The 13,404-nt window shown below is 37.4% G+C and overlaps 1 protein-coding gene across 2 annotated transcripts in view; it reads right to left on the bottom strand.

Moving 5' to 3' along the window:
- Positions 1–5,599: 5,599 nt before the first annotated feature.
- The window catches only part of DSC3 (desmocollin 3), a 53,282-nt gene continuing 45,477 nt past the window's right edge, over positions 5,600–13,404 (bottom strand). The window contains exons 15-17 of one of the 2 annotated variants that reach the window (XM_061130843.1): positions 12,625–12,882; positions 10,680–10,722; positions 10,462–10,597 (exon numbers count right to left, since the gene is read on the bottom strand). In XM_061130843.1, the coding sequence (XP_060986826.1) occupies positions 10,696–10,722; positions 12,625–12,882 (285 nt within the window). In that variant the 3' untranslated portion in view covers positions 10,462–10,597; positions 10,680–10,695. Of the gene's footprint in view, positions 10,598–10,679; positions 10,723–12,624; positions 12,883–13,404 lie in introns of both variants that reach the window. The other variant, XM_061130842.1, reaches the window with a different exon arrangement.

The raw sequence follows: 13,404 nt of genomic DNA, 5'->3' as shown, positions 1-13,404 counted from the left end.
ACCTTTCTTACTAGCATGGAAACTTGTAGGACTGTTGATGTATAGATAAATAGAAAACCTACTGTGGAATATGGAGAGCCCAAATCATGACATTGGATTAGGAAGGACACATGAGCTCTGTTTAAGAGGAATATTTTTCAAGCATTGTAGCAAAAATGGATCCACTTGGGGAGGAGACAAAACATTCAAAGGTGAGGTAAACAGGCTGGAGGGCAAACATCAAATTTGAAATCAAACCAGGCTCATGGCTGTAAAGACATGTTAGAAGACAAGATTTAGATTTCCATTGTTAGAAGAGAAGCAAGATGCCAAATGCTGACACTGGCAACTTCGGCTCCCCAAACCACTTGCCGGGTCATGCCTTTTTGTATATTCCTTGTGATATTCCAAAGTCACTCACGTGGGTGCCTCCATGGTGACATGTGAAGGAGGGTGTCTGGCAAAGCTAGGGGGCCACTCAAGTCTAATTCAGGAAGACTTTAAAGACAAGAAGGAGAAAGAGGAGCTGGCAGGAGAGGAGGGGGGCAGGGAGGAGAGGAAGAAATGAGAAAGAGGGAAAAGCTGAGAAGAGAACTTTAAAAAAGAGAAGAAAGTGAAGAAGGAAGAGGAAGAGGAGAAGGAAGAGAAGAGGAAGAAGAAAACCCTTTCTATGAGTTCATCTCACCGGCGGAGTAGGAACTATTGTTCTAATTCACATCTCCCCTCTTCTGAGAGCCCCCCAATAGGCTCTTCCCTTATTCAAAGGAAGACCCCAAACCATCCTCATAGGTACAGAGCCAAAAGTGACACCCGCTCTTCAACCTTCCCACCCTTCCTCTCTTGCACTCAATCTCAGCAGCACCAGCTGTATGGAGCACATCATCAAGCAAAATCCTGCCTCAGAGCATCTGTGTTAGCTGTCTCCTTTCTCCAAAACATTCTCTGCCCTCCCCTGCCCTCTCAACAGGGCTTTCCTCATTCACTTCCTCCAGGTTGTTGCTCTAATATCACCTAACCATAAAGACCATCTCTAACCACTGTTTAATAAAATAAAAATCTCCCATAGTCCTGTATGCTATTTTCCTGCTTTTCTTTTTTCTTTACATCATTCATTGCTGTGTGGCATGTATTTCTACACATATTCTTTATCTATCTCCACTCTCTTCTTGGGATTTGTCATAAGAGCACAAACTGGCCATTTTATTCACTGCTGTATCTTTTAGTGCCTAGAATTGTGCTTGGCATGCAGTAGTTGATCAGGAAATCATTGTGAGTGATTTAGTGATTGACAAGGAAGGAAGGGAGGGAGGGAAGTGGGGAAGGAAGGAAGGGACTTACTTTAGACAATAAACTGAAGCACAGTGAAATTAAATAGTTTATTTGGGTTACATGGCAAGTTAAAAAATTTTCCTATAATGAGCCAATAAATCTTTGTAGAAATTTAGAACATACATTGCATCAAATTTAAAGCTGATGTTTTCCTTGTGTATACACGTGTGTTCCTGTTTTATTTTCTTGTGCTTCCCTTTGGCTCATCTATCAAGATAGTAATCTTATTCCATCACTACATCTTTGGTGTAAGTGTTGGTAGATAGATGGGAGATAGAAAATTAGTCTAATCAAAGGCCTGAAATGATATGCTTAATTAAATTACCTACAAATCTGGGCTTCCCAGGTGGCTCAGACAATAAAGTGTAGGCCTGCAATGTGGGAGACCCTGGTTCGATCCATGGGTCAGAAAGATCCCCTGGAGAAAGGAAAGGCAACACACTCCAGTACTCTTGCCTGCAGAATCCCATGGACAGAGGAGCCTGCAGTCCATGGGGTTGAAAAGAATTGGGCACGACTGAACAAGTAACACTTTCATTTTTTCACTTTCACAAATCTGGTCAGAAAACAGGCTAGAGGCACTTACAACTTTTTCAAGGATGAGCGAAATAGCTTGAAAAAATTAGGGTGTATCCTGGATCTGAAGATCTCAGGAAAAGAAACCCTTCCTTCTGATCCTCAATTGCTTGAAACAGCGTAAACTCTCTGAAACTCAGACACAATCCGTGAACAGATGAGTGAAAGAGAACCCTCACTTTAGTCTGAAAAAATAGTACATTTTAATTTTATTATAGTCAACCAGCTAACTAAACTGTGTGGAAAGTGTCAAGATAAAGACAAGTTATTAATTAGTTATGAAAGAAGTTGACATTTTCTACATCTGGATTTGTGATCATGCATATTAGTTGTATCTTAGGTTTATACATATATAACATAGAATTCCTTCAAAATCATGTAGGATTTTTCTGAATCAAGGGGGTGAGGGGAATAACGCTTTCTTTTGAAGAGTACAGTGTTTTGAGAATTGGACTGAAGAAAGTATTCATGTTTAATTCTAAGGACTATTCCCATAGGGATAAAGATACTTCCAGTATCATCAAGTTAAAAGTACAGAACAAAAAATGTGACTAAACCAATGTGCTTCTAATAAAATTCAGATCACCTTGTTTTTTCCTCTCTGCTTTGTTTTTTCTTTCTATGCCTAATATATTTAAGCAGTTTTCTCGCATTTCCCCAAATAAACTATTATTCTCTATCCACTTTAATTTACTATGATGATTAAGAAAAAAAAAAAAACACAAAAAAATTTCAATGTATCAGGAATCTTTGTGAAATTGCACTTTTGCTTGAAACCTGTCGCATCACATCAGAGAAACTCACATAGTCTATAAGCAGAACGCTGGGGCTGCAACCAGTAATACAATTCACCCCCCACAGGCAATTTATCTCTATACAGGAAGTGAATCTAGTAAGGTAACATGAAAATCTGTCTTTTATTAATTATTTTAAAAATGTGTAGACACTACTTGTGGTAGACATATTCTAGATAGCTTTTTCAGATGAGGTTTTTTAAAAGCAATCTTGAAAAGGAATGCATTAGCTAAATCGGCCAAAAGGTTCTTTTTCTTTGATGAGAACTAAGCCCTTCCTAAAAAAGTTTCTTATGCTCTAATAAATTAAATGTAGAATATTCTCATCACTCTTGCTGCTAATCAAGACATTAGCCATATAATACAGAGTTATGTAGTTCCTTCCTAACTAAAACTTTTATACTACACTTTTTAACAGCATTTATTTTGAGGAAAGGAAAGGGACATTTGTCTGAATATGGATTCAAAGTTGTATATATTCCCTGTCATTCTACAAAGTGACTTTGTAAAGCAAAATTTTGCTAAATGTTAAACTTGAAAGTTTAGTATACCAGATTAAAATACTGTCCACTCACTAGTTCATAGATTTTAAAAATAAAATATGTACAATTATTAAAACAACATGAAGAAAATTTCATTTTTGTCTAATTGCAGTTAAAAGAAAATGTCAAAATATTAAAATGAAAATAAAACTAATACTTTCCAACCCAAAAAAAAAAAAAAATTGTGTAGACACATATCACACAGCTTGTATTTACTTTATGTGTTTTTAAAAGATAACAATAAAATCAATTTTAAAATATGTGGGAACTTAGTAACAAATATTCAGGTTTCTTCTCGAATATTACATCTATTATCTTTCCCTTACATAAAATACTAGCTTATAATATTGCACATGTATATGTTTCCCTCCTATTATGGTTCTGCTGGGCACAGGAGACAGATGATTATATAAGACATAGGTTGCAGGTATTTCTGCCAATGTTTATCTTGTTTCTAATGGGCTCCAAAGAGCCTTCTGCTTTTGAAGTTACATGTTAGAACAACAGTGTGTTTCTCTGGCACAGCACATGTGTTTGTGCAGCCCCAGGTGTCTTCAGGTTTTGCTCAAACACAGCAGATGTCTGAGTAACTGAAGGGTGTGCCCTCCATTTTATAGACACTTGAAAGAGGCCCCGGATTCTGGGAAGCAAAGGCAAGTGCAGAACATCAAGCCTCTCCTACCTTGAAGACTCATGGAAATTACACCTGAAACCAGTTTTTCTTGAAGAGAAGTATACGGGGTCTTTTTTCCGATGTGGTGGGAAACCGATGACTTGAGATGTGCCGTCAACCTGCGTTTGGGTGTGCAGTGTGGTACGGCTAAGTGTGAGCCCAGTGTTGTAGAGCAGACCTCTAGAACATTCTTCCTCCATGATGGAAACTCTACATCCATCGAACAGCAATGGCCCCTTTCCCCCTCTGCCCCAGCCCCCAGCAAACACTATTCTACTTTCTGCTTTTATCATTGTTGCTACTTTTCATACATTGACTTCCCTCGTGGCTCGGACAGTAAAAGCATCTGCCTACAATGCGGGAGACCCAGGTTCAATCCCTGGGTGGGGAAGATCCCCTGGAGAAGGAAATGGCAACCCACTCCAGTATTCTTGCCTGGAAAATCCCATGGACAGAGGAGCCTGGTAGGCTACAGTCGGTGGGGTCACAAAGAGTCGGACGTGACTGAGTGACTTCAGTTTCACTTTCATACATTACATATGTATGATTGTGCAGTACTTGTCCTGCTGTGTCTGGCTTATTTCACTTAGCATGATGTTTTCAAGGTTCATCCATGTTGTAGCACATGGCACGGGTTCCTTCTTTTTTAAGGCTGAATGGTGTAGCTGCTGTGAGAAACATATGGTGGTTCCTCAGAAGTTAAAAACAGAACTACTATATGAGCCCAAAAAATACCTAAAATCATGATCTTGAAGAGATACCTCAGCTGTCATGTTCACTGCAGCACTATTCACAAGAGCCAAGAGGTGGAAACACCTGAAGTCCATGGATGGAATGGGTAAAGAGAATATGGTGTATACTTAACTTCCCTGTCTTTCAACAATTACCAGCTCCTTGTTCAAATAGTACCAAAAAACCTCACAACGTCTCCAGAAGTTCCAGGAAAACATGTTACTTTTCTATTTTCAATTTCTTTTTCAAGTCATTATTGAGTCAAGGTGGCAGAAAATAAGCGTCAGTCATTTGGGATTTTACCTTCAGCTCTCTTTTCTGGGGTTAAGTCTCATCACTCCTGTAGAGTATTAAGTGGCACTGAGAAGGAAGAGAGTCTGGTGGTTGGTCATCAACTCACTCCAGTGGTCACTAAGGTAACGCCTACTCTGATCATGGTCACCTGGGTGCCTTAGACTGGAGTCTTTAGGTGTTAGTGTTCTGATAATGTTCTGTTAATGTTAGATAATGAGTGTCTAATAAACACAGAAGGACTTAGTTCCTTACATGGGATGGTGGTTGGGGAATAAAAAATACTATCAGAAAGAAAAGCTTTCTATAGAATTGTGTATTATGAGCACAAATTACAGAGGGGAAATAAGTGTCTTTTCCCCCATTTTCCTTTTCTCCTGTATAACCATGAACTTTTGTATTGTATTAACTTCAACTGCATAATTTTACTTCCTGTATACCTAACATTCACAAATTTTTTACTAGGTACAGTGTTCTGGAGAAGGGCATGGAAACCCATCACGTAGTATTCTTGCCTGGAGAGTCCCATGGACAGAAGAGCCTGGTGGACTATATAGTCCGTGAGGTCACAAAGAGTCGGACACGACTGAACTGATGTAGCACACACAATGTTCTACATGCTTTAAATATATTAACTCATTTAATCATCCCCATGACTCCATAAAGTTGGTATTGCTTTTTTTTTATTTTAGAGATAAGAAAAGTAAGGCTTCGAGAGGAGATAAGTAGCTTTCCTAAAGTCACACAGCTAGCAAGTGGCAGAGCCAGGATTCAGATTCAAACAATCTACCTTCTGACTCTAGATTCCATGCTTCTCAGCCACTGTGACCCAAAATCTAACCAAACCAAGTCTGCCAAACACTTGGAATTTATCCAATATTTTGCTATCACAAACAAAATTCAAGGAACCTTGTTAAAGTTAAATATTTACGCACAAAAATAATGATCACAATAAAAGTTCTTAAAATTGAAATCATTCAAATTAGATTAAAATTGAAAGATTTTGCTATAATCCACACATTTTTTAAATGGGCAGTCTTATATTTGTGGGGAAGCATAAGTGTGTGCACATGCACACACACACACACACACACACATACACTCACCAGGGGAAAGATTTGCCATGAAGTGCACATAACCACATAATCCAGTTGTGGTTAAAGCTGGGAGGGTATGCACCCTATAAGTGACCGACCAAGAAAGAAATATCACGTTTTTTTAACTCATTTTTCCTTGACTACACTGCTCCTCCAAGTAAGAATACTGTATCACTGTATTAACTCTGGAACATTCTGCAATCACAACCTTATAATACTTCACTCAGTCAAAATCAGCTGATAGATAGATACATAGACAGTGAGCAGACAGCTAGATATTTGGAAAGCTGTTCCCTAAATAGCAATCTCCTCCCAAATAGTATAACAATGCTGACAATTTGGTAATGATCCCTTCTCTAAAGTATTTCCCTGTAACTAAAATGAAGCTATTACTGAGGATCTGTTTCCATGCTGGTCTAAAGTACAATTTTGCAATATGACCACCTTGGAATAATTTAATCTCTAAAAACAGCAAAGACAAGAAATCAAGTTAACATTACTTTATTACACACCTCATTTCTGTAAATATTGCTTTATACATTAAATGTTTGCTTATTTTAACCTGCTGTGCTTCTCTAAAAGCAAAGTAACTTCTTTTAAGAACAAAATTAAAGCTCTGTTAAAAAAGGTTGCAAAACCTCACTGCATTTTCAGACAGATAGTTAGCTGCTTCCTTACAAAAATAAGAAAAAATGATCTGTACATTGCCACAAAAACTCAAGAACTTTCACTGGAAGAAAAGTGAAAGCTTCAAAAAGATTTTTCCTTTCACACTAAAGTAGCCTAATTTTCACCTTACATATAAAAGGAAAGAAGAATACTCTTCGTTAAAAATGTTTACATTAAAAATAAGGCTTTAAAAGGAAAATTTCTCTTTAGCAAGTCTAAGTCTAAGAAGCGAGATTTCAGGAGCAAATTAGAAAATAGAAAATGGAGCATCAAATTCACAGACACCCGTTTAATGGAAGACCTGCTACCTTAGAGAGACCTGCCCAGGGAGCTGTAAGAAATCCCGAGACCCCCATGAACACTGTGTTTGCCCTGCACAACCAGTTCGGCCCGTCCTGAAAATGCCTTCAGACTCAGCAGGCAGTCAGCTCTCTTCTTGTTTCCACACTCTATATAACTCAGAGAAAGGGTTGATGACAACTTCAGTGACACTTCACCAAAACCAAATGGCAGCTGCCACTGGCCTGAGGAAAAAAGGGGGGAAAGGGGCCTGGCCTAGGACAATTTAAGAAGCAAACAATGTTGCTTTTACTCCCACTCACGTCCTTTTCATGGCCTCTCTCCTTGCCCTTGAAGGCCTGGGTTTTTTCATGTTCCTCTATGTGCAAATACCCACTCAGGCATGCTCTCTCCTGGAGTTCCCTGCATTCCTAAATGACCACGTGATCTTTTTCTTTTATGAATTCAAAATTCTTAATTCTATTATTTTAAAATTTTTAATAAGAAAGCAAACTCATAAAAAAATGTAATTCATACTAAAGGGTGATTGACAGCCTGAGGTATTTGCTAGGTAAGTGTTACTGACAAGGTTGGGAGAGAGATGAAAGAAAGTGGGCCTGCTGGCTGATTTCCTTGAATCACATCTATGTCTCTTTAAAACATGGCAGTGAGGGACTTCCCTGGCGATCCAGTGGTTAAGACTTTACCTTCCAACGCAGGGGGGTGCAGGTTCAAAGCCTGGTAGGGGAATTAGGATCTCATATGCCTTGTGGCCAAACAAATCAAAACATAAAACTGAAGTGATATTGTAACAAATTCAATAAAGACTTTAAAAGTGATCCACAAAAAAAAAAAAAAAAAAAAAAATCTTTAAAAAATTTTAAAAATAAATAAAACAAGGTAGTGATTAGGAAAATGACATTTTATAGTTTCCAGATTAGAACCCACTGCAAAAGTGACAGATTTGGTATCTTAGGACAGTCACGACTCACTTATGTAAAATTTTCATGCCCTACTCCTAACCCCTAGCTCCCTTTATCTGTTAAAATCTGACTGAGAGAACATGGTTATTTGGCTCTAAATTTTTCAAAGCATTGATCGGTGGGAGAGAGAAAGAAAATGGTGGTAGAAGATTTATTTTTACCAGAATTAGGTTAAAAGAAGTTTTTAATATTAGCACCACAAAAAAACATTTTATCTCTGGAAACCTACCACCGCAAGTCAGAGAGCCTTAGCTAGATAGCCAGTCACATGTTTGCTCCCAGTTTGTGGATAAGGAAAGAGACCAAAAAGCAAATCTATAGTTCTACCTAATCCCCTCTTTCCACTGAAACCAAAAAAGTTTAATTAGCTGTATACTATTTTAAACATTACATAAATGTACATGAACTATCTCGATATGCTTAGTTATCATGCAGCACCTAAGAACCAAATATAAGTTCTATTTTTTAAACCCTGTATTCCTATCAGAGGACACACCACACCCCAGCCACACTTAAAAGTAATATCTCCTCCTTTGCTTTTTCACTTTGTTTTAATTGTTGCATTGATTAATGGTTATACAACTATTAATCAATAAATGATATATACGTGCAGAACAGTGCCACTATAGAACATTGCTACCTCTTGGGAAAACTCAACAAATTCTGCCTCCAAAGTCAAATAAAGAATGTTTTCTTTTTTTTGGCAAGAGTCAAGGGTGGGGAGTAGGTCCTAGTTCTGCATAGTTGCAAAATTTTTAAATTAATTTAACCTCAAGTATTTTCTTTCAAAGTTTTTTCAACTAGTGATACCTATTATTTGTTGCCTATTTTTTTAATCATTTGAAGTAAGTATACAATAATGTGATATTAAGTTTATCATAAGAGTAGATGCTAATTATTTAAACATCCTTGCCTTGGGAAATTTTAAAAGGCTTTCCAGAGGTTCTAGCACATGAACCAACTTGAGAAACACTAAATTTAACCAACATCTTGGAAGATGTTAAACTGCACCTAAGGTTTAAGTTTCCTTCCCTATATTTGTTTGATTCTTTCTAGCATGGTGTAGAAAGGTATTAAAGGAAATACCTGCTTTAATAAGGAACAATGTATTTTATTTGAAAATGGTAGTGAATAGAAATGCATGTTAATACTCATTGCTACCATAACTATGAAGGGAGTCTGTTTCTTCAGATTGACTCTATGGCATAATCACAGTCCATCTAAAAATAAGATATTCTAATTGCAAATGACTACAGTCAGTAGAAAAATAAAGAGCCACACGTGCTAAACATGCAAATGAAAATATGAAAGTACAATTGTCGAGAGGAGAAAAGCAAATTTTCCTCAGTATAATTTTCATTACTGACAAGTTACCAAGAGTAGTCCTGAATCTCAGGGAAAGGTCTTATGATTACAATCTCAATAGAAGATCTTTAATTTTTTTTTTCATTAAAATACTGGCAATAACTCTCTGTGTGGTGAGTATAGTTTTGCTCAAAAGGAAACAGATATATTCCTCATAACAATCCTTTCGTCAACCATAAAACACATAGGGCTTCCCTGGAGGTTCAGCAGTAAAGAATCCACCTGTCAAGCAGGAAACCTGTTCAGTCCCTGGATTGGGAAGATCCCCTGGAGAAAGGCATGGCAACCCACTCCAGTATTCTTGCCTGCAGAATCCCATGGACAGAGGATCTTGGCGGCCTATAGTCCATGGGGTTGCAAAGAGTTGGACACCACTTAACCACTAAACATTAAAGTATAAAAACAACATTTTTCTTTCTTTCTTTTCTTTTTTTTTTTTTACAATTTCCTAGTGTAGTTTTCACATTGTGACTCTGTATTTTTGAGACCTCATTAGGGCAACTGGGTAGCTAGAACTGCTCTTCATGACCTAAATGCTACCTAAAAGGAAAACAAAATTCTAGTTGCCTGCAGGGCAAATGATCAGGTGCTACAGATTTTTTAGAGCTAAAAAAAATCCAACATAAGTTACTATACTGCTTAATATTCCACTTTTAACTAACTGTGGGGTAAGAATGGAATTTCTAGTCCAGAAAGCTGTTCTACTATATTCAATCAAGTACAAGTTTCTATTGTTGGACTAATATTTAGCCAATGCATTTACTGAAAACATATTTGTAAATGAGAGATGGTCATAAGGTCCTTTATAGACCTTAAATCCAACGCTATAGCATGAGATTTCCTGGTTGACTATTTACTCAGTAATAAAAGAGAAAATCTGTTCTAACATTTTTAACTTCCTAAAAAAATAAGTAGCAAATTGCTTGAAAGTACAAATTGATAGATAGCATAATTTTAAAAATTTAGAAAAATTCATACATATTCATAATATCTATATATTGCTAGATATATAGAAATAAATTGAATTGTACAATATCTCTTTTAGAAAGATGAGTCTGACAAAGACATGTCTAATTGTAGCACTGTAACATTATCTCTTTGTGCATGTTTCTGCTAAGGCAGTAAATTTGGCTTCCAAATTATTTAAAAAGTCAAGACCATCTTCTTCCTGCTTTTCACTGCAGCAGCCCACAGAACCGGCTGGAGACCCTCTTCCTTCATAGTTGTACGTAAGGACGTAATCTTGTGATGGCATATGCTCTTCATCCTGATTACACAGATGCAATTTCTGTAAAACAAACAAAAACAGGGGTAGTATTATTGTTTTAAACACACTGAAACCAATAAACATAAAATTTATTTTTATTTACCTTTTATGTTTAATTTTTAACCAGTGTGTCCTCTAATGGATTCCTACATACAAAAAATGCACATGGTTGGTCTATATCACAGCCATACCACAAAGTCAGTACATTTTAAACTTCTAGTAACCCATACAAATAAAAAAATGTATACACATTATATTTAAGTACATTTAAATTACTAAATGTAATATTTTAAATATTAATATTTCATTTAATTAGTAAGTACAATTAAATTAGTATTAAATTAAGGTTTAATTTAACAAATGTTAAATCTTAAAAGTATAAGATTAAATTCTTATCCCTAAATTTTCTATCACCACAAAATGGTGATAACGTGCATAGTTATTTGGAATTTGAGCTTGGATAGTTAAACAGTTCTGATCTGGAGTCATAACTTAGTTTGTCAACTAGCTATATGAATTTGAGCAAGTTACTGAACATCTTTAAGCCTCAGTTTCCTGATTTCTAAAATAAAAATCAGACAATGACTATCTCACAGGATCATAATTAAATGACAAAATAATAATGCATGAAAAGCACTCTTATTAAACAGTCAGCACACAGTAAATGTTCAATCAACATCAACTAAAATTGCTATTATATGCAGAAATAATGTGGGTAAGGATTATTACCACATTGTCTTCAGAATCAAGTTTCCAAGAGAGCCAAAACACAGCAAGATAGAAAGATGCACAAACTTTCAGTGAAATTTAAAGATAATCAAGATAACCTACAGTGTAAAAACTAGGCCAGAGGCCAAGTGATCAGCCACATTCACCCTGGCTGGCTGTCACTGGCCTGTCTGTGAATTTGTCAGACTCCTGAGCTCCCTCCCTTTCTAACCTATCCCTTCTTAAACCCAGCGCATACTTCCTTGGCTTATGTTAGCAAGCGTCTCTCTTCATGACCATTTTAGCATCACACCCCATTACTAGACATATACATTGGAGAAGACCCCTAAGAGTGCTTCTTAAGCTTTGCTCCACCTCAGTCCACCTCATCTCATAGACAGCTACTGGCTGTCTAGAAACAGAAACGAGATTAACTCAGTACCAGAAAGAATACTTAATCCAATGGCTCTCTACTCAGGTTGCACATTTGAATCATAGAGGAGATTAAAAAAAAGAAAGAAAGGAAAGCCAAACCAATTAAATCAGAATCATTCAAGGTGAAGCACAGCATTAGCACTGTTTAAAAGCTCCCAGTGAATTCTGAGGTGCTGCCATGACTGAAAATCCCTTACTGAACACCTCACATCTTTTACATCCTTGCTTTCCTCTGATTAGCAGCCACTATACTTTTGCATGGTGCATAGCTCATTATGGGCTTCTCTGGTAGCTCAGATGGTAAAGAATCTGCCTGCAATGTAGGAGACCAGGGTTTGATCCCTGGGTCGGGAAGATACCGTGGAGAAGGGAATGGCAACCCACTCCAATATTCTTGCCTGGGGAATCCCATGGACAGAGGATCCTGGCTAATTTGCATGGTGCTTTTACATGAAAAAAAACAGTTCATACAGATCATATTATCTCATGTTCATTCTAGAATTCTGTACAGATGCTTCGCTTTCACAGTGAGATGCAGATTTGACTTGGGGATTTTTGTAATTCTGAAGAATGAGATTTTTCCCTCTATTTTTCTATATTAAAAGAGTTTGTGAGATAAACACACACCTTAAAGTGAAATGTAACTTTAGTGAGGAAGAGTAGACTCCTCCAATTTTCATGAGATTTTAGAAATTAAGAGAAATGTGACAGATGAAATAAAATCTTTTAACTTAAGTAATGGAACAAAATCAAAGAGCAGGGGCAAAAATAGTCAGAGAGTGAGAGAAAGGATACATTGGAGAATATGAAAAAGAAGTTTCTGAAAATAGATGTTAATCTCAATTTCCTAAAGTTCTCCACTGGGACATTTAAATTGTAGAGACAGAATGCTCAGGGAAACTCACTTCACCAAGACGGGGTTGAGTGAAATTTTGCCACTCGGAGTAAGTGTATCTGGAGTTCTCCATCTCAACAGTGCCTCCTCTGCAGGAGCCCAGGGTGTGATGATGCCCGGCCCCGCGGCATGACTCCAAGGTCTGGTGTCCTCCTTTTACCATTTCAATGGTTTCCTGCCCTCCATTTTTGACTCCAGATCCCATAGTACCACAAAAACCCTGGTTAGCGTTGTTGACTGTCTGGGTCATAAACCCATTGGCAGAACACTGAAATGAAATAAAAGAAGACAATTCATGTCAGTTGGAAATGGAATCAAAGTAAAGTCACAAGAAGGCAAAGGAGAGAACTCGTTTACTCCTAAATGTTTTATTCATTCATTCATTCAACAGACATTCATCATTTTCAATTGTGTGCCCAGTCTAGGGCACACAATGCAAAAATAGAGACATGGTCCCTCAGTGGCCCCAATGAGCTCTTACTCCAATGAGGCAGAAAAACAGACAATTACTCTAGGAATGATTACCATGATGTATAGGTGAACACATCAGAGGGCTTCCCTAGTGGCTCGGTTGGTAAAGAATCTGCGTGCAATCAAGAGACCACCCACAATGCAGGAGACCCAGGTTCCATCCCTCGGTTGAGGATATTCCCTGGAGAAGGAAATGGCAACCCACAATAGTATTCCTGCCTAGGAAATCTCATGGACAGAGGAGCCTGGTGGGCTACAGTCCATGGGGTCGCATGAGTCAGACACGATTTAGTGACTACACCACCACATAGGTGAACAC

This window comes from Dama dama, chromosome 27 (assembly GCF_033118175.1).
Source record: "Dama dama isolate Ldn47 chromosome 27, ASM3311817v1, whole genome shotgun sequence".
NCBI lineage: Eukaryota > Metazoa > Chordata > Mammalia > Artiodactyla > Cervidae > Dama > Dama dama.
Note: the sequence above shows the minus strand (reverse complement) of the source record. Positions and strands in the feature narration are given on the sequence as shown.